The 22,568-nt window shown below is 44.3% G+C and overlaps 2 protein-coding genes across 2 annotated transcripts in view; one reads left to right on the top strand and one right to left on the bottom strand.

Annotated features, from left to right (window-relative positions):
* LOC310859293 (von Willebrand factor A domain-containing protein 7-like) overlaps positions 1 to 22,568 on the top strand; it is a 40,201-nt gene that overhangs the window by 5,516 nt on the left and 12,117 nt on the right. Inside the window, exons 2-3 of the mRNA XM_083765735.1 lie at positions 19,865 to 20,054; positions 21,280 to 21,416. Of these exons, the coding sequence (XP_083621861.1) occupies positions 19,869 to 20,054; positions 21,280 to 21,416 (323 nt within the window). The 5' untranslated portion in view covers positions 19,865 to 19,868. The remainder of the gene's footprint in view (positions 1 to 19,864; positions 20,055 to 21,279; positions 21,417 to 22,568) is intronic.
* On the bottom strand, positions 5,201 to 16,500 carry LOC310858205 (prostaglandin D2 receptor 2-like; the record flags this gene model as incomplete). Its single annotated transcript, XM_083764313.1, has 3 exons — positions 16,478 to 16,500; positions 7,795 to 8,136; positions 5,201 to 6,343 (listed from the first exon to the last, which is right to left on the bottom strand). Exons 2-3 carry the CDS (start codon positions 8,134 to 8,136, stop codon positions 5,201 to 5,203), a joined length of 1,485 nt encoding a protein of 494 aa, XP_083620439.1. The 5' UTR covers positions 16,478 to 16,500.

The raw sequence follows: 22,568 nt of genomic DNA, 5'->3' as shown, positions 1-22,568 counted from the left end.
AAATCAATTATGAACCACATATTAATTATTGTATCATGAAATGATTACGATTTTAGTTTTATGAACTCATGACCATGAATTGTTGTATTTTATCTATTTTAGTATTTTTTATAGTAGCCTAAGCATTTTAATAACAGCACTTACAGGGTCCCTGGAACAACATATTTTCAGATGGGGGTCGGCGGCCAATTACATATCATTTTTGGGGTCCTTGACATGAAATATTGAGAACCACTGACATCGAAACATGAGGTTTTCCAGAAAACTGTCAGGATTTAGAAGACATTTGTATAATAACGTTTCACTTTCACTATAGTAGACAAGGAGAGGACAGAAGGAAGGTAGACCGGGAAAGCGGGATTTAAACAATAGAACCTCTGGAACAACAGGATATGGCCCTGCATGCCAGTTCCTGCAGTATGGTGTAGTAGTGCACTGTTTCCCCAACTCTGGGTCGGGAGGAGCCACTTTGCTGAGTCGTGGACACATTTCTCGCTTTATTTTAATTTACTTTCCTTTAATCCTTTAAAAAAGAAAATCATTATTTTGTTAGTTTTGCAGAAGTGGTCAGGCTGTGCAGTCTTCATGCGGCGGCAGGAAGTTGAGAGTAACATAGTCCTACAGTATATGGACTATATAGAAGGCTATCTGGACCATAGCTAGAACCAGGGCTACTACCAGGGACGTTGGGGGGCCCATAATTCAGCCTGGGAAGTGGAGGCCAGTGGAGGCCAGTGGAGGCCAGTGGAGGCCAGTGGAGGCCAGTGGAGGCCAGTGGAGGTCCAGTGGAGGTCCAGTGGAGGCCAGTGGAGGCCAGTGGAGGCCAGTGGAGGCCAGTGGAGGTCCAGTGGAGGTCCAGTGGAGGCCAGTGGAGGCCAGTGGAGGCCAGTGGAGGCCAGTGGAGGCCAGTGGAGGTCCAGTGGAGGCCAGTGGAGGCCAGTGGAGGCCAGGCGCGCGGCCAAAGGCAGCGTGCCGACGAAACGAAACACAGACGAATCAAGGGCGTGCGAGCTCATTTTAGGTCAATTTAGGTCCTACAGTGACCTAACAGGCTGCGCTGCTGCAGCCAGGATGGCTGAGAGCGGCTGCTGTGCACAACATTATTATGTCACAAAGCAACATGGTTATATAGGCTGTTACCTTGTTAAAAGATAATTGTGTATCGTTGAAATTAAATTTATGATTTTTTCTTTTTTTTTAACGGCTGGCCCAGACCGGCCGTTCGGGAGTTGTCCCGAATTTCCCAATGGCCAGCACGTCTCTGGCTACTACCTCCTGACCCTCTTGATGATTTTAGAAAAGAAAGAAAGCAGAAGTAACCCTAACCCACACCCTGATTAGCAGGACAGAAAGCAGAAGTAACCCTATAACCCACACCCTGATTAGCAGGACAGAAAGCAGAAGTAACCCTATAACCCACACCCTGATTAGCAGGACAGAAAGCAGAAGTAACCCTATAACCCACACCCTGATTAGCAGGACAGAAAGCAGAAGTAACCCTAACCCACACCCTGATTAGCAGGACAGAAAACAGAAGTAACCCTATAACCCACACCCTGATTAGCAGGACAGAAAGCAGAAGTAACCCTAACCCACACCCTGATTAGCAGGACAGAAAGCAGAAGTAACCCTAACCCACACCCTGATCAGCAGGACAGCTGGTGAGGCGGTCGGTCGGTCCCCTCGTATAAATACCTGGCTGTTTATTTATGGTGTGCGATCTGGAGCAGATGAACACTATAGTGTCATATTTAACTACTTACAGAGGTCCCCCAGGGCTCTGCACTAGTATGTTTTTCTTCTACAAGCTCTGTTGTGAGTTTGTAGATCGACTTTTGTTTTGCATGTGCTAAAGGGCCCAGTCTAAGTTGTTTAGAGACCAGATGTTCCCATTCCCAACCACTGGTACTGGTACCACTGGTGGTACTTGAGCGCCCCCTCTGGTGGTACACAGAGGAGACGCCCCAAAAAAGGACAAAAGTGGAATGAAATATTTATATTACTACAGACTGTTCTTCTGACCAAGCAATTGGTTGAAATAGGCTGATTAGTGATTAGATTAGAGTTTTGTCAGAGCAGCAGCATTATTGGCTTATAGGAATGGAACAAAAAGGGCAGGAGGTATAAGCTCCAGTATTTTAACGTCAGTTATTATGGTGGTACTTATAGGAGCCAAATATTTTAGTAGCCTAGTACTTTAGTGCTTTAGTACTTGAAGTACTTTCTGAGTACCTCAGTATAAAAACGTTGGGACCCGTACTGGTTTAGACGAAGCTCTGGTCATTTGAAGTCAGCTAAAAGTAGGCCTACCGCCGAACTTAACCTCCCTAATGGTATTTTTGTTCCTGACCTATATGAGCTCGGTTGGCGGTGTTATAAGTTGCATCAAAGTTCACCAAAGTTGAATTGTAGGCTACAGTGGGGCGGCGGTGGTTCAGGGGGTAGAGTGGCTGGATGGCAACCGTAAGGTTGCCAGTTCGAACCTGGGCTCCCACAGAGTTGCTGTCAAAGTGTCCTTGAGCAAGACATGCACTGAACCCCTAATTGCTCCTGATGTGCTGGTTGGTGCCTAGCTTGCATGGTTTCCGCCGCCATCGGTGTATGAATGTGTGTGTGAATGGGTGAATGTAATGCACAATCTCTGTAAAGTGCCTTGGATATAAAGGCGCTATATAAATGCACCATTTTACAATATCCTATAGGCTATACTTACAAAATGCATTTGGTGTCCATTCAAATAAGTTTACTTAATTTGCCCTGAGGAGGATGCAGGCCCCTCCCTCACTGGGGACTGCAAGTCAGACATCTCGTTAATTAGTCAGACCTGTGTGGCCGGTTAAGAGTATAAGAACCCGTTGCTCCCGACATGTGTGGCGGGTTAAAACTAATCCGTGCTGCGGGTTAAAAACCACCCGTGGCCCGGGCAGTGGGCTGCATGGCCCTTTAGCTGACCCGATAGTGTGCGAGAGCCCAGGATTCAACTCATCTGCACAGATCTTTGTGTTTTCCCCTCACTAATCCTGCACTGTTTGTGGCCTACATCGTACGCCTGCGTGCTTGCGTGCGTGCTTGCGTGCGTGCGTGTGCGTGCGTGTGTGACAGTCAGGGAGGAACATTGAGCCGGTATATACTTATAAATAATCATTATTTATATTGATCGTCACTCATAATTATCCAATCACACTGAAAGGGGGTCAGAAGTACAACGATGTTCTTTGAAAGCACCAGGATTACAGGACCTGAAAAAAACAAACTCAAATTTAGGTTAACATTCTTTATGCGTAATTTAATACTGGACTGCTCCCTAGTGGTGGAAGTCTTGATTGCACATGCCTTCACAACAGACTACACCATCAGTCCAACCTCCCAACGTGGATACAATTAATTTGGGCATACAGTAGGCTTCCCAAAGCAGGGTCCGGGGACCCCCAGGGGTACGTCAGTGAGCTCCAGGGGGTCCCCAGCTAAATGGTAGTTATAGGAACCAAATGGACCATTATGGGTCTGTAACTCTGAGAGTGTACAAATGGAACCAAACGGGTCAGTTTGGTTCCATTTGTACACTCTCAGAGTTAAATTAACCTTGATTGTAAAATATAAATTGGGGTCAATGCCATTAAATGGGGGTCTGTAGACTAATATTCATGTCAAACTGAAATGGGTTGAGAATCACCGGTCTCTGGAATATATATGTTCTAATGGGGGTCCGCGGGCTAATACAGGTCGATTTGGGGGTCCTTGACATGAAAAAGTTTGGGAACCACTGCAGGTAGTGCAGGCTACAGTATAGAATTTGCTTGCCTGAAGTGAAAGCTTGGAAGGATTTAAACAGTATACAAGGCAGCAAAGTTCCCTTTATTACAAGATAAACATTTTCAAAAAATAACATGCGATTGCTTTATTAAATGTATATACAATGTATTGGCTACAGTTAAAAACACATAATAAATAATAACACTATAGCTACAGCCCCATCAGGACAATATTTGATAAATAATTTGACTACACTTAAACACAAATCACGATCATCACACACACACAAACCAATTACACAATCAGTGGGAACCATAATGGCTTACATCATATTCATCTTTCATAATTATTATTCAGTACTGTACTTTAAAGGGGCATAAGTCTAGTGGTGGAAAAAACTATACTCAAATATTTGACTTAAGTAAAAGTATCAATACTGCAATGTAGAAGTAAAAAAGAAGTAAAAGTCCACAATTCTAAATTGACATGTGGCACGATGCGACGCGTTGTGAACTTGTAGATCGGCTATTTTCAAATGGCCGAAATGCATACAATGCAGGAGTAAAAGTATAATATTTGCCTCTCTGAGATGTTAGTGGAGTAAAAGTAAAAGTAGAAATAAAGTTGAAATACTCCAGTCAGGCAAAAGTATACCTCAAAGTTGTACTTACTGTACGTAAGTACAGTATTTTAAGTAAATGTACTTAGTTACTTTACACCACTGTCCATGAGGCAGCATAGGTCCCTACTCCCGATCCCGACAACCTTTGCCGCCTAAGTCTTAGAGTAGACCAACTCTCCACTGTGTGTGTGCATGCGTGCGTGCGCGCGCACGTGCGTGCGTGTCTCGCTCCCCATTTCCTGTCAGTCTACTGTAAACATATCAATAAAAAGTTTTTAAAAAGGCAGCCCCCAAAATATCTTAAGAAATGCTAATGACTAAAGCCCCACAATTGGGGGAAAGTGATACTTTTACTCAACATGATTTTAAAAGCTCTGTGCATGTATTACATTTAATCAAAGTTATAAACGTCCACTTTTGTTTCATTACGTAACTTTCCTGCTCTACCCCGGATTCGAACCCAGATTTCCTGAGTTGGTGCTTAACATTTTTTACCACTGTGGACTCAGTTATTTGAGCCCATGTGATATGTGTCCTGTATAACCACCAGGTATCCAGTTGTCCAGCTCAGTGGCCTTGTGGTTAAGAGCGTCCGACCCTGAGACTGGAAGGTCGGGGTTCAATCTCCAGGCGAGTCATAACGAAAAATGGGACCCAATGCCTCCCCGCTTGGCACTCAGCATCAAGGGTTGGATTGGGGGTAAGTCCCTGCGACAGGTCCAGTGGTGCAGGGTGTACTTGTACATCAAGCTGCCTCACTCTACACCGACAGAAACAGGAAATAAGACTCCTGCCCTAATATGGGCCTCGCGGCTCGGCAAGGCGTCACTCATCAGGTTGTCTCCTCTCTTCCCCGTTCATTTCCGTTCGCTCTGCCATCCCTGTCTCCCGGGCTTTGAGACAGCGTTGAGGATGTTGGGTAGACAACAATAACGAGCGAGCGGGTGGTCGGGGAGACCCGTGGCCGGGACAGCCTTGAGAGACCGGAGAGGCCGCGCCGCTCACCTCTCGACTGCCGGCGGCTTTCCCTTTGTCCGGTTTTCTCCCGATCCCCGGGACCGATAGTTTCCGCCCTACTCCTCCTTCTCCTTCCTCCAGCAGTCCCTCGAACACGGCCCCCAGGCTCTGGCGGATCTTCACGCAGAAGTGCGGGCAGCAGAAGGCGTAGAGGACGGGGTTCAGGACGGAGTTGAGGAAGGCCAGCGTGGAGGCGATGGGAAGCCCCACCTCCACCAGGTACAGCTTCCGGCGCCGGTCGTCGGCGCTCGCGGCCACCGAGGCCGCCGCCTCGATGAGGCAGAAGATGTGGTAGGGAGCCCAGCAGAGCACGAACGCCGCGATCACGGACGTCACCATTTTGGTGAAGCTTTGAGAGAGCTGCTGCTGGCTGGTCTGGTTGTATGCCGACGTGGAGGAGGAGGAGGGGATTAAGGGATTCGACGTCGAGGACAGAGCACGCCGGGCGGGGCCGGGGAGGGCTGGAGGTTTCAGCAAGGCGTTAATAGTTATTTTTCCGGTTTTCCCTACGACCGGCGTGTCGGGCGGCCTGCAGGGGGAGCCAGTCTGCGTTCTCCTCCTCGCCCTCCTTCTCAGGCCGAGGACGAACAGGACGTAGCTTCCCGCGATCACCACCAGGGGCATCAGGAAGGCCAGGAACATCTTGGAGATGGCCGTGGCCGTGTGCCGCACCTCGCAGTCCCTCTTGAGCGTGGCCGGGGAGGAGAGATAGGCGAAGTTGTGGTAACACAGGTTCCTCCCGTCCCGCCTGGTGGTCACGCCCCGGAACAGCAGGTAAGGGAAGGTGTTGACGATGGCCCACAGCCAGCCCAGCGCGCACACCTTCCAGGCGGCCGCCACGGACCGATGGTTCTGACACCACGCCGGCCTGGCCACCAGGAGGCAGCGGTCTATGGAGATGGCCGCCAGCAGGAAGGCCGAGACGAACATGTTGAGGAAGAAGATGGAGGCCTATAGCGCAGAACACAAGGTTATTATAGTTAACTAACTAAAACTAAAATAAATAAACATTTGTGTTAACTATAAGTAAAAACTAGAAAACGATAACTAAACTGAAACTGTATTGTGTTTACAAAAGAACTAAAACCAACTGAAATGATAGACAAAATGCCCTTAGTTTTCATTTTTGTCAATTGATTTATATATAATATTATATATATAATAAGCTTAATCTTTAATTGACTATATTTATTTTTTAAATGCTATATTTTCTTGAGTTTTTATAGCACTGTACTCTGGCCCCTTTTTCAATTATTATTATCAGAATTGAAAGGGCCCAAAAAACTAAAACTAACAAATAAAAAACTAAACTAAAACTAAGTGCTGTCACAAAAGAAATTAAAGTAAATAAATAAATATAAACTAGCAAACCCGCTCTAAAAACTAGCTAAAACTAACTGTTGTACTAACCTGCGCGGAGCAGAGTGCTGGCGGCAGGTCCCAGCTGTGTTCTGTACTAACCTGCGGTCCTAGGCTCTGTTCTTTACTAGGTTGAAGGTTCTGTTCTGTACTAACCTGTGCGGAGCAGAGCGCGGCCGGGAGGTCCCAGCTGTGTTCTGTTCGGTACTAACCTGTGCGGAGCAGAGCGCGGCCGGGAGGTCCCAGCTGTGTTCTGTACTATAGGTTCTGTTCTGTACTGACCTGTGCGGAGCAGAGCGTGGGGGGGAGGTCCCAGCTGTGTTCTGTACTATAGGTTCTGTTCTGTACTAACCTGTGCAGAGCAGAGCGCGGCCGGGAGGTCCCAGCTGTGTTCTGTTCTATAGGTTCTGTTCTGTACTAACCTGTGCGGAGCAGAGCGCGGCCGGGAGGTCCCAGCTGTGTTCTGTACTAGGTTCTGGTTCTGTACTAACCTGTGCGGAGCAGAGCGTGGCCGGGAGGTCCCAGCTGTGTTCTGTACTAGGTTCTGGTTCTGTACTGACCTGTGCGGAGCAGAGCGCGGCCGGGAGGTCCCAGCTATGGGAGCGGTGCAGGTAGTGTTCTGTACTGACCTGTGCAGAGCAGAGCGCGGCCGGGAGGTCCCAGCTATGGGAGCGGTGCAGGTAGTGTTCTGTACTAACCTGTGCAGAGCAGAGCGCGGCCGGGAGGTCCCAGCTATGGGAGAGGTGCAGGCAGTGTTCTGTACTGACCTGTGCAGAGCAGAGCGCGGCCGGGAGGTCCCAGCTATGGGAGCGGTGCAGGTAGTGTTCTGTACTGACCTGTGCGGAGCAGAGCGCGGCCGGGAGGTCCCAGCTATGGGAGCGGTGCAGGTAGTGTTCTGTACTAACCTGTGCGGAGCAGAGCGCGGCCGGGAGGTCCCAGCTATGGGAGCGGTGCAGGTAGTGTTCTGTACTAACCTGTGCGGAGCAGAGTGCGACCGGGAGGTCCCAGCTATGGGAGCGGTGCAGGTAGTGTTCTGTACTAACCTGCGCAGAGCAGAGCGCGGCCGGGAGGTCCCAGCTATGGGAGCGGTGCAGGTAGTGCGTGAACAGCGGCAGCGTCAGCGTGGCCAGGAAGTCGGACATGGCCAGGTTGAGCACCCACACGGAGGCCACGGTGCGCCGGCAGCGCAGGCCGAAGCCCACCACCCACAGGATGAGGGCGTTCTCCAGGATGCCCAGGAGGGACACCAGGCCGTGGACCCACACCACCGCCAGGCCGCCCGAGGTGGCGTTGGCGTTGTGACGGCCCTCCTTCATGAGCTGCAGCAGGGGACAGACCAGAGGATGGCCGAGGCCGCCGTCGGAGAGGATGATGGAGGAGGACATCTGCATGCATGCATGGGGGGAAGAACAGAGAGGAGAGTTTGATTTTAGTGAACTCTTAACCTGACACGACCTGGACAGTCAAACCTATGTTTCTATATCAGACTTATCAGTGGTGCTCAAACTATTTAATGTCAAGGACTCCAAACATTGTATGTATTTGGCTTCCGACCCCCATCTGAAAACATGTTGTTCCAGGGACTCCAAGATTTTAGTTAAAAGCTTTTGCTGTGAAAGAATATACTGTACATTCAAAGTTTTGCGCCACATTTTCAAGAATTTTCGAAAAATAGCAGATCGACCTACAATACAAGGGTGCTCTGGTGTCAGCGGTGTGAATGGGTTCCTCCGTTCGCTCCCCGGCGTTACAGGCTGTATTGGTTGAGCGTAGTACTGGACTGGTCCGACAACCTACACCTCAAACCCTAACCTAAAGGTCATTACACACTGGCGAATTAGCGACGCGATGCGAATAAGCGATCTGAAAATGCGAAATATTGCATGTTGCAGTTCGCCTGCAAATCTCTGCAAAATACGACACCAGAGCGAACAAATAAAAGCGAAAACGGTCGCATTTTCGCACATTCGCACATTCGCCACTGATGTGGAAGCTTGCATGGACTTCAATAGTTTATTTTTAAATGCGAATTATTCGCACGAATATATCGCGTCGCTAATTCGCCAGTGTGTAATGACCTTAACCCTAACTGCAAGCACGGGAGCAGCTATTTCAGTCAGGACAACTCGATGGAATATTTATTTATTGAATATAAGATGAGCAATACATTTATTATGGTTTGGCGATGTATTGGGTCTGCTTTTTAGGTACTCAGATCAAGCGCATCAGTCCCAACCATAGGGACTCTGAATCCCCCGTACCTAAACAGTAGATCCAAAACGACAGGTGGTAGCATGGGGTGGAGGTGGGTGAGCAGCAGGTTTGCAAGCAAGAAGGCAGAGGAATGCAAACCTCTGGTTAAAGTAGTCGGTATGAAGATGGAGTGAGTGTGTAATTGGCGGAGTGAATCATGTGAATGAGAGCGTGATGCTGAGGCGGCCCAATTAACGGCCGGCAGCAACTGTACTGAGGTTCCCTGACTGAACTTGCTCTGCGCATGTCTACGACAGGCACAAATGCTCATATGTCCGACCGCATGTCCGACCGTTGTTTCCGCATGTCGGTCCATAGGTGTGTCTAATGTGTGTGTGCATCCCGTGGAGGGTCTCCACCTCCAGTCAGTCCAGCCTACTGTAGCTCCTAGCTGGCGCGCGAGGACGCGCATCCAGGTGGGGTGGGACGACTGTAGGCTATAGGGTGCTGCGTTGCTGCTTGCCTATATCGGGCCTGGCTCTTTATAGCTGACTGGTAAAGTACGTCGTACGTTATAGTAGGTCCCGGGTTCGCCTCCCGGCCGAGGCTACACATTTACTCAAGTACTGAAATTAACAATTTTAGGTACTTTTACTTTTTGTACTGGACTATTTCCAATTACTTTCGACTCCACTGCATCTCGGATCCAAATAATATTGTACTTTTACTCCACTACAGTTATTTGAAAACTTAATTTACTACTTACTTTTATTATAATTACAAAACATACCATTAACCACATACAGCCCTATATACATTTCGGCCATTTCAAAATAGCCGACCTACAAGCTCACAATGCGTCACATCACAGCATTGTGAGCTTGTATAGGTCTGCCATTTTCAAAAGATTATCAAACATTTGAAAACTTGAAATGGGACATCCTGCATAATGAATCAACGTGAACGTAGAGCTAGTCTGTAGTTTATAGTCTGTAGTTTATAGTGTAGGTAGGGAATTGCTTCATTTGTTTCTGCTCGCTGAGAAATAATGATTGATGATCTCAGCCCTCGCCAATACAGTAGTCAAACTGAACAAGCATGCACTTGTGTATCCAAAGCATCGTAATAGTAATGATGACGACAATGGTGATGACAGAATGATGAGTGGATCATTATGCTATTGTCTGGAAACAGCTGATTAATACCTATTCATTTCCTGCAATCATGTACAGTATGTATAAGTCATACGTCATTTTGATTGATCATGCACAGATTTGTGAAACATTACTTTATACTGTTCTAAAAGCATCAAAGTGTCTTGATGAGTCCATCAGTCCATCGGTCCTTGTGTCCCCAGAGTAAAATCCTTAGTATTAATTTAAGCAATATTACACGAGAGGGTGTGGTTTAACGTGATTATTGCCACGACAGGGATGCGGTCAGGAACGAGACGAAGTCGAGTTCCACAAGCATCACTGAAGGAGTGTAATATTGCAATTCTACAACAGTTACCCTTAAAACTAAGAAAATCGCTGAAAGAATATATCTTTTTAATGACAGATGTAGTCACTATACGACCACAAATGTCCCAAGAAACTAGCTAGCCTAGCCACCGAGTTTGCTAGTGCTCTGGGAGAACAGAGCAGCTGAATTCTTTGTTTTGATTAGGTGGTGAACAGTGCTGGTTTAACCCACGGCTAGAAGGCTGTTTCAACCAATCAGATTGCTTCCTCGAAACGACCTGTTGTAGAATGACCATTATACTAGGGATGGAGCTCGAAACCCGGCAGATAGCCGAAAAAACTAAAAAACAAACTAACCTTGTCCTTAACTGAGGTTAAGGTTATAGGAATAAGGTTAGGTTTAACCGTTTAAGCATAATTTATTTGTGTTACTTTAGGAATACCAGGCCGTGCAGTTCCGCCAGGCTGTACGCCCGTGGCGGCGAGTTGGTAAAGGGGCGAGTTGTTTGGTATTCAATCTAATCACCCATGATGGCACAAACATGTCGGTCTTTAAGTGTATTGATACCTGCCAACCAGCGCAGCCTAGATACTGTAGGCTGCAGGCAACAACCTAGCATTCCTATAGCATAACCTAGCATTCCAACAACTAGATGGACACGTTGTGACCCCAGCCTTCTCTTCTTTAGTGTGTCCACTCTAGAGTCCCTCAGACTCTGTCTCTCCCCTTGGTTCTGTTACTCATCAGTGCAAAGGGCACGTCTAAGCCTGTTCCTTTTCCACATACCAGCTCTTTTGCAACCGTGCATGCTTAGACGATTATCACGGAGCGTTAAGACAAGCAAAGAAGACCGCAATATATGACATTATCGGGGCGTGTTGCTTGTCCACAGAAATGCTACGCATGTTTATCTTAGAGTTGGTGTGCAGGACAAAATAATTCACAGGATCAAGAAGAAAAGAAAAGTGGTGAGAAAGGTTGGTTTTGTACGGTTAAAGTGTTGATCTATATTGGGTGTAGGCTACTATTCTTTCCTCTATCATCAAAAAGTCACTCTGGAGTCTGAACTAAATCCTTACAATAAAAATAAAAATATATATTAGCTTATTATTTGAAAGGAATGACAAGTGACCAGCTGTTCCAACTGAGTTCATAGGCTAATGATTTGTAAGTAAGTAAGTAAGTAAGTACATTTTATTTATAAAGCACTTATCAAAACAACAGTTACAAAGTGCTGTACAACAAGGTAAAAAATAATCAATTCAAAGTGACAAATCACAGCTCAAAATACAAATGAAATAAATATGTTTTCAGTGACTTCTTCAGTGACTCTGCATTCTTTATAAAAAGGGGGAGGGCATTCCACAGTGTGGGAGCAGCTACGGCAAATGCCCGGTCGCCCTTGGTTACCCGTTTAGTCGCCGGAATGTTCAGTAGGCCCTTGTCTGAAGACCGGAGTGATCTTGTATTTTGTTTTGGAAGCAGAAGGTCTGAGATGTAGGGTGGGGCCAGTCCATGTAAGTGGTTAAAATAATTTTGAAGTTGATTCTGGATTTGATGGGTAACCAGTGAAGTGAAGCGAGCACCGGTGTGATATGTGATCTGCGATTGGTGTTTGTAAGAATCCTGGCGGCTGTGTTTGTAGTGCACCCCCTATCCAGTTTTCCGCACAAAAATGACAGTATGCCTGAGGTCTTGTTGCCCTATAGTAGTTGACCTGAGGCATACTGTCAGCCAGTCACAACAGGAAGGAGTAGAAAACTAAGCACAGCGCACACACACACACACACACACACACACACACACACACACACACACACACACGCAAAGTTGTGCCTCTGCCTCTGTCATAATAAATCAAACAGAACACGCACCCACACGTATAGCCAGCGCGGTTGACACAGACAGACTACATGATGCACATTTCCCAGTTGAACAAAATACATCCATGATAACGTGATCAATAAATAAATAAACTAATAAAACAAAAACTAAATCTAGTTGAATTACCTCTTCCAAAATGTGTGCAAATGTGTGCCAATCTTGTGTTAGGGCTATTCCAATTGCTTGTTGTATCGATGTATAGGTGATACATAGTGTAATATGAAACTTACTATAATTATTACAACTTTATTTTATTAATCAGTCAAAGTATATTAATGCAATTGAGAATTACATAGCGGATCTACAAGTCGATCTACAAGCTCACAAAGCGTTGTGCTGCGACGCATTGTGAGCTTGTAGATCGGCTATTTTCAGCAAGTGTAAAATCAGTCATTACGACGGCATCAAGGCAAATGCATTTTAGTCGACTAAATCTGCAGTTGATTTAGTCAACTAAAATCGTATGATATTTAGTCGACTAAAACTAGTCTAACACTAAAACATTCCAGGTGACTAAAATGTGACTAAAACTTAAATGAAGCTTCATTCCAAAGACCATGACTAAACAAAAATAGAACATTTGCTGCCAAAAACAACACTGATGCTGCCTGCATGGGCCAGGTACAAAAGTGCCCCAAGGACATTCCCAGGAGAGTTAGCAATCCCTCTGATAAAAAGTACGCTGCTTGGAGCCACATTTCCACAATTGGCCATCAAGTGCAAATTGAAATGCAGTCTACATTATGCCCATTTGCAGATTTCCAAAATCATAATAAGAATACTCCATTCCCTTTGGAAATGCGTTGGCAGAATCCACCCTCATAGGTATAGAATAAAAGTGCGGTGTGACCGTATACCTAAATTATAAGCCTATTATCAAATGTCAAATGGAATTGCTACCCGGCCACGCAACCCGCCATGTCCTCACTGTGTGACAGACAGGTAACACCTCAATCAGAAACAACTGCTTAAATCAGGCTTAAATTGCATATTCAGTCAGCCTGTGCATGGCCAGTCAACCCTCCATATGTCCGCATGTGCAGTACTGCTTCATAAGATTACACTGGGAAAACATGGTACTTGGTATAGGCCTACTGGCTGACTTCATAAGCTTTGTATAAGTGGTTGTTTCATCCCTGTCTAAAAAAAAGTATGTGCCTATCCAAGTTTATCATCTGACTGTGGCGAGCCAGAAATAACTTAACTTGTTGAGTGGTGCAACCACTCCAAGGAAAGGAACAGCAATGTCCGTGTTCACCTATGCCGTGTTCACCTATGTGCCTACAGTATGTGTTGGTTAATGAGCACCAGTATATGACTATGCGTACCAGTAGGGGCGCTGTTGTGCCAGAAACAGAGAGAGGGATAGTGCTGCACTGTTGCCTGCTAATGAGAGAGAGAGAGAGAGAGAGAGAGAGAGAGAGAGGTGTGTGGGGTGTGTGTTGCACCACTCAGTTTTTGGAAACGATACTGCGAAAAGGGTTCTCGCCACTGTTTTTTGGAAGGTTCTACCGATGCAGGGTTGTATCCTGACACGGAACCTCTTCTCGGAGCGAAGAGCGTAGCGTGAGGTTCCAAACAGAGCTATAGTAATCATCGCCTTCCTCTTGGTCGTAATAATTTGTTTGGATCATACATTGAAAACCAGTATTGAGAGCACATTATTATCGTTACTTAATCATTATTAAAAGGAGCATTTGGGGAAAACCCTGGTCCATGCATTTAGTAATGTAGGGAAGTGACGATATGTTTTTATCAACCACTACTGTATGTATGATATATGACACATCAACGTTGTCAGTTACTGGGAAGTCGGATATCCATAACTTACTTCTACAGAAAAGTGAATTAGAATTTCAAGGGGAAGTACAGGTCTACCGTGTACTGTACTGACTGGTTGAGTCACATACGTGTCCACATACCGGTAATCATGCAATTGCACATTTGCACATCATGCAAATTGTCTGCTTATGAGTTATGGAACATTAAGAGAACAGAACAAGGGCATCCATGGTCTGAAATGTCTTTATTATGAACAAACCCTCCGGCTTGACTCAAATCTATCATTTTAAATGTCATATACTGTAGATAACATAGTCCGGAAAATCAACTTCAGTACTGGTGTTACCGTAACAGAAACTGTTTTACTTTTACAGTAAGAAATAAACTATAGTTCAACAAACTACCAATTATTCATTATGCAGATGCACATCAACTTAAACATTGCTCACAGGTTTACTTTAATATACCTACGTGAATTGACAAAAACATCATTTATATTTAAAGCTCCTAGTGACTGGAACAATCTACCTGTCCATATTCGTTGAATATCATCTTTATTGTTTAAGACTGTGCTGTCCTCTCATCTTGAGATTACCTGTTCATGTTTTCACTAATCATCATTATAACATGTGTAGGCCTACTGTTGTTTTGTTTTCTTATGTATTGTATTGTTTGTTTTGTCTGGTTGAATTGTCTCAAATGGGAAAGGAATAGACAGTGGTTCTCAAACTTTTTTGATCTCCTCACCACTAGCATATGTCGGTCAATATGTCGACATATGCTAGTGGTGACACACACACACACACACACACACACACACACACACACACACACACACACACACACACACACACACACACACAGTCCTCAGGTTGATTCTTAGTCAGAGTGGTGGTCCCTGGTTCACAATCTGTTGAAAACCCCTGCATTACAGGATTGATACTTTACAATTGAGCAAAACAATTGAGTCCTTTTTTCCACCACTGTCAGTCATATAACTGCAGTGTTGTTTTTGGCAGCAAATTTCTATTTTAGTTTTAGTCATAGTCTCTTGAATAGGTTTCACTTAGTTTGAGTCACATTTTAGTCACCCGGAATGTTTTAGTGTTAGTCTAGTTTCAGTCGACTAAATATCATAAGATTTTAGTCGACTAAATCTACAGTTTAGTCGATTAAAATGTATTTTGACGGGCCTTGATGCCATCGTAATGACTGTTTTTAGTTACACTTGCTGAAAATAGCAGATCTACAAGCTCACAACGCGTCATGCTGCTGTGTTGGTCTCATGAGGTCTCATGTGTAAGCGATAAAGCGGAAATGGAGCCTCCTCGCCACTTCCGTTTCGTCTTTACAGTCGCGCACATTTATCCTAATATGAATAGAAAACATCTAAGTATATCTAGCTTGTTGCTTAGCAGAAAAGGAAATAAAAAATATATATATTTCCGTGAACGGAAATGGCAGTTTCCTTACTCAGCTCATGGGGGCTATATAATTCCAGACTCTATATAGCATTCGGAGATTGTGGAATAGTTGGAATAGCTACACGAGACTAGTCCCTTCCTAACATTTTAGTCTAGTTTTTATTTGTTGACGGAATTGTCAATATATTCAGTCTTTAGTATTTAGTCACCATAGCTTAGTTTTCATTTAGTTTCCATTTAGTTTTCGTCAACGAACATTTTTCGTCTTAGTTTTAGTCGACAAAATCAACACTGCATAACTGGCATAATAGTTACAGTACAGTACATTCAGCACACTATAGTACATACACAGCGTTTGAAGTCAGTATGCATATAATCCTCAGTGGCAATTTATACATTTGTAACTCAGAGTTCATACAAATGGAACCAAATTGAGCCATAATGATTAGAATCAATGTGACCAGATTTGACTGAGAGCCTGTCATCGTGCAACCTCCAGCTTTTGACCAGGAGAAAAACTGAATTTATTTATTTTTTAAATCTAAAATGAGTTAATAGCACAGGCAGACTCTTCACATAACTAGAGCATGTCTGAAATAAATGTCAGAGCTGAAATTTAAAATTGAAATTGATATGAAATAAATGCTAGGTCAGGAGGTGTAATATTATGTTAGAGTCCACAGAAGTGAACCTTTCAAGCCTGTTTTCTCAACTCGCTGTTTTCTGCAAGACATTAGCCCATATCTCCAAAACTGGAGGGTCAAACTGAACAACCAATATGTCAATTTGAAGCTACGACTCCCCGCTTTCATATGACATGAAAAAAACAAAACGAAAATTAATGATAATCCAATGACTGTCTTGTCTACCCATTCACGGTGGGTCACTGTACATTCATAGGCACACATATAGCATGCTTCCATCATTGTTGCTGTGAATGATTATAAATTGACAGTTGAATAATATAGGCACTACTCACCCTATAAGCAGTTTACAGTGTCCACCCTATATGCAGTTTACAGTGTGCTTGAGATCGACGTCTCAAACATGCAATACAAAGTTCTGCACGTCTTCCAGCCTCTGTATGTGACAGAAGTCATGTCATGTCAGCTCCTGTTCTGTCTGAGCCTCTCTGCTCCTCCTCCTACTGTTTAAAACACAGACACACACACACACACACACACACACACACACACACACACACACTGGCCCGCCCCAATATGGCAGTGGTTCCCAAACATTGGGTCGGGACCCATTTGTTGGTCGCGGACACATTTTTTATGGGTCTCTTTATTTATTTTTTTGTTTCCTATACATTCATTATGACTATTTCCAAACATTCCCAAAAAAGCTAATATTTTCATGAACTAATTAAACATGAACAATTTTCTCAGTCATTTCATGAAGAAATCAATGAAAATTTTAAGTAAATTAGCAGGACAGTTAACACTGAACTGCATTCTTCTGTGGACGTGAAAAAGGGTCTTCGCAGTTGGGTGCATATTATATAGGCCTCTAAGCTAATTTTGGTCAATGCCCGTGTGCAAATTCAGATCAATCGGTCCAGGCACCGAGGAGATGCGGGCAGTAATGACAGAAGGTTTCAACGACAGACTGTATCTGTAAAATTATAGGTTGAAGATTCTATAGCGTGATTATCCAGGGGGGGATTCTAGACTTGGCTGAAGGTCAGGAATGTTTGCCTTTCCTCAAGCATTGAGTGTCCCCCGAGGGGGCAGGGGGTTACGTTTCTTATGAACGGCCACACACAATCCTAAATGAAATCCCATATAATTCCACACTGATACTGTAGCTAACCTCAACTCTCCCATTGTCTTTAAAGCACAGCTGAAAACCCACCTTTTCACTGTTGCTTTTGTTCTTATTTGTCCTCATTGTTCTGCATTTGCTGCCGGTTTTAATTTATGCTCTTTGTTATTTGCTTTATTGTCTTATTGTTCTGCCTGTTTTGCTGCAGGTTTTGTCCTCTTTGGTGTTGTTGTATTGAGGTTAGCTACAGTATCAGTGTGGAATTATATGGGATTTCATTTAGGATTGTATGTGTAGCCGTTCATAATAGTGAAATAGGTAGATGATGGTTTTTGCCGAATGTTCACCTATTTTTAAGACATGCCGACAATAAAGATGCAAGGCTGCTGCGGTTAAACTAACAATCCAGATTTTGTGGTGGTGGTCAGGTGTACACTTTCAATTTCCGCAGGTGGCGTAGGTAAACAAATTATTGCATTGTGGGTTTGAAGCAGGCCCCTTTTGATTTCTTCTCATTTCACTTTGCAGTTGTTCTGTCCCTTGTACCATGTTGATCTGTATTGTATTGTATTGTATTGTGTATGGTCATGGTGTTGGGTGCCTGCACATATGCACACATGGCATCAACGCATGGTGTTGTGTGCAGGTGCCCCACACTTTGTCTTTCTTTTATCTGTTGTACTGTGTTTTTGTATGGACGTGGTGGTGGGTGCCTGCACATATGCACACATGGCATCAACGCATGGTGTTGTGTGCAGGCGCCCTACACTCTGTCTTTATTTTATCACTTACTTTTTAAGAGCCTGCCCATGGGGACTACAGATGAAATTTAGCTTTGGCTAACTCTGGCCCATTTACATTGATGTGAAAACTGACATGTTGATTAATGAGTGCTGTCCCTGTCAAATAAATAAATAAATAAAACAAATAAATGTAAATCAATCAAGTCACCTTAATTCAAGTGGCATATGCCAAAAGTATTTTAATTTGAATTATTTTTATGCTATTTATGTGGTCTTATACCTGCACAGCCTTTGTGATCTACTGGTAGATCACCCCTGGCACTCTGGAGGATGCATCAGTTGACATTTGACAATGTTCTAGTGTTGTGTGCATGTATGAAAAGGTGGTCAGGGATATTATTATAAAGGACTGCATCATTCATTATTATATTACGGACGGTGCAATAATCCGAGTGACAAATAAATAGGAGACAAATGTTTGGACAGGGAACACTGTGAATAGTATATGGTGGCATGTTGGCATCACTAGGACAGTAGGCTAAACAGAACACTGTGAATAGTATATGGTGGCATGTTGTCATCACTAGGACAGTAGGCTAAACAGAACACTGTGAATAGTATATGGTGGCATGTTGTCATCACTAGGACAGTATAGGCTAAACAGAACAGTGTGAATAGTATATGGTGGCATGTTGTCATCACTAGGACAGTATAGGCTAAACAGAACAGTGTGAATAGTATATGGTGGCATGTTGTCATCACTAGGACAGTAGGCTAAACAGAAAAAGCCTGCACACTGAACAAAGAAATGGTGTTGAGGCTCGTCATCATTCTTTGTGCGGGCCTTTTCTGTTTATATACTGGACAATTATGCTGGTATTTTTGGTAAGCCCTAGAGTCGAGAGAGCAGTTTTCTTTTTTATTGGTCACTAGGACAAACATATTATATAGCCTGTAATGCCATATTGATGCACACACAGAGATGCAGTCGAAGCCAGCAGCAGATGATGATCAACAACGCAGCATAGTGCAGATGGATGAGTCACACACCGTCACAGAAGGGTGGCTCAGGATGGTCTTACTCTATGGGGGGGGGGTTCCCAACCTTTTTGGCTGGGGACCCCCGGAAATGCTTTGGCCATGTCTCGCGACCCCCGCCCCGCCCCGCCCCGCCCCAACTCCCCATGCACCTGCACCAATACAAACTGACTGCAAAAATAACCTTAATAATAGAGAAAATATATCATAAATGAATACAGAAACCAGATATAATCATTAAGGAAAGTTTATGCATGCACTATGTGTACTATGTAAACTCTTATTTTTCAATTTCCAGCCATTTAGTTGCAAGTGTTTTTTCTTTATATATATATATATATTTTGGGGACCCCCCAAAATAATTTGGCGACCCCTGAGGGGTCGCGACCCACGGGTTGAGAACCCCTGCTCTATGGCTCTCACTGCTAGCTCCTACAGTTGGCCATGTGAAACGGTGTAGACACACTCACGAGTCTCATCGGGTACACATTAAGTTGGGAGGATATGAACATACTTACTCATCCCCACACCCAACTGAACAGGCACCCTGGCCAACCAGTAGGAGTCACTATTGCACCAATAGTTTAGCTTCCCAACCTGGAACAAATAGGTATAGCCAGCCCAGTTGGAGTGCCTGCTCGGCCAGGCAGGAATCAGAATGCACTACATTGACTACAATGAGTGCCTGACTGACACTGTATATACTTAGACTGTATATACTTTCCCCATTTTCAAATGTTTTTATTATGTTGTGACACTTGCAATGTAAACGTATGTTTTTTAAATAATTGCTTTTTTAACAACTTTTCTTTCAGACTGATGATGTCACCAGTGCCGGGTGTCCTCCTGCTTACCTTGGCCCTATGGGGCGGGGCCGTAGCCTTTGCTCCCATTGGAGGAGATGCATCCACTCACGTCAGCATCACAGGAACGGCTCTTTTGGAGAAAGTGAGAGAGACTTGTTGGCGAGTGGCTGAGTCATCTGGCCATGACTTCAACCCTACGGTGGGTAGGACACACACACACACACACACACACACACACACACACACACACACACACACACACACACACACACACACATGAAGTCAGACTAATTCAATGGTCATGAGTTCAACCCTACGGTGGGTACGAAGCACACTGACAACTGTAAGCACACCTAAGATTCCATGCGCGGACAAAAGAAGCTCTCTGCCGACGTCTCTTCCGGGTTTTTAGACAGCTGGTGGATGGAAATGAAGCTTCACCCACGCGGCACAGAATGCCGCTATGGCAAGCTTTACCGGGAATCTGGCCGACGCGGAAGAGACGTCGGCAGACAGCTTCTTTTGGCCGCGCATGGAAGCTTAGGTGTGGCCAGAGTGACACGCACATGCACGCACACACACAGTCTAGCTTGTATTTGTTAAAGAAATTGTCAATGTATTTAGTTTTAGTTTAAGTCATCATAGCTTATAGTTCTCATTTTGTTTTCATCAGTGAAAAAAGGTAGTGGACGAAAAATTTTCCTCATAGTTTTAAGTCAACACTGCCAAACAGGCAGGTTCTGACCGGTTCTGACAGGATGGAGTGCAGGTCAGAGGTCACCAGCAGTAGTGGATTCCAGAGACCGGACGCATAGTCGCTGGACGCTGATATGGTTCCCGTTTCACATTTGAGTAAATGGTGCGCTGTGATTGACAGCCTACACCTAAACCTAACCCTAACCTTAACCTCAGTAAAACTATACATAACCCTAAACCTCAGTAAAACTATACCTAAACCTAACCTCAGTAAAACTATACCTAACCCTAACCCTAACCTTAACCTCAGTAAAACTATACCTAAACCTAACCCTAACCCTAACCTCAGTAAAACTATACATAACCCTAAACCTCAGTAAAACTATACCTAAACCTAACCTCAGTAAAACTATACCTAACCCTAACCCTAACCTTAACCTCAGTAAAACTATACCTAAACCTAACCTCAGTAAAGCATACCTAAACCTAACCTCAGTAAAACGAACGCAGTGGCTGGGGGGCTTTTCCAAGAACCCGAATGCGAAACGAATACCATATTAGCTCGCTGGACACATAAGGTCACATGTCATATAAGGTCTCCATGCATTTTTGTTTGACCTCTATCAGGTTGTCCTAACGCACACAAGTGTCATAATCTATACAGTATTAGTCCCATTATTTGTATACTTACTATAAAACTAACCTCTATATTTGACCTCTGACCTCAGGGTAACTCTGCTGAGGAGCTGGTCCAGGCCTGTCTCGGTCCCAGAGCAACAGGAGAGGTGTCGGCCGCCAAGTTCCGCTCTGCTCTCAATGAGATCTACGTTCAGAACGGACTGGTGGACCGAGACTTCATCAACAGGTGGGAGGACTGTGTGTGTAAGAAAATAATGATGATGATGGTAATATAATAGAAGTATTTATGTGCATTTATGTTATTAATAACTCAAATTGCTCAACGTGCAACTTTTTAGCAACCAAGCTTAATCCATTCAAGCCTGACGTCGAAATTTTAAATAAATGTTTTCTAAATCATATAACAGATCTACAAGCTCATAGCGCGCCACCGAGTGGCGCGCTATGAGCTTGTAGATCTGTTATTTTTCAATAGCTAAATTATAACATAATCTATGTAACCACAAAAACGGGTTCACACCAGGGGGGCAGTCAGACAGATATTTTGTGAAGCCTGAAACTCCTGAAAGTTCATATAATGGCCTCTTGTGGCGCTGTCACTGGACCCAAAAAAACCCATAGCCCCATAGAAGTCCATGTATTTGGGCCCAACTTCACCTAGACTGTAATACCTTAATAAACATGGTCATGAATACTTTCTGCTTCCAGTCACTAGTTTAAAGTCTCATTTCTAATGTCATAATATTCTTTTGGGAAAATTATGGTCCCATTTATAAAATAAATGATCATAAAGTCGTGTATGTTCTGAGGGGTGTGGCTACCGTTACAGTCTATGATCGGGAGTCCCCACCCACTCAAGTCAAAATAAAAACCAACGGAGAAGAAGGGGGGAAGTCCCGCCTTGTTGTCTGGGCAGCCAATGGCCAGCTGGGCCCAAACGGAGCCAGCCAATGGCCAGCTGGGCCCAAACGGATCTAGAAAGATGGCGACTTACAGTGCAGGAATAACAGGCTTCATTTTACGTCCATGTTAGACCCGGGGAACGCTTTGTCCATATTTTTTACAGTCTATGGTTCACACTCAAAATGGACAACTTTGGTTTTTTTCAACCAAGGTTCATGTTTTAGGATGTTATTAGAGAAAGTAAAAGATGAGTGTTGTTGTTTTTTCATTTGCTGCTTTATTTTGTTTTAGGGATTTTAGCTGTTTTTTTACAGGGGGGGCGGGGCATTCGAGCATGGTGCTAAATATGTATTTTTTTTACAAAATATTATGGCGATTTATTATTTTATTATTTACTGTAGTCCTAATAAACCCCAGGAAATTACATCTGGCCACACAAAAATCACATGATCTACTGAATGTGAAGGTAGCCTAC

Source organism: Protomyctophum parallelum (genome assembly GCF_964188405.1).
Source record: "Protomyctophum parallelum genome assembly, chromosome: 5".
In the NCBI taxonomy this organism is placed as follows: domain Eukaryota; kingdom Metazoa; phylum Chordata; class Actinopteri; order Myctophiformes; family Myctophidae; genus Protomyctophum; species Protomyctophum parallelum.
The sequence above is the reverse complement of the archived record's forward strand: the minus strand, read 5'-3'. Positions and strand labels throughout refer to the sequence as shown.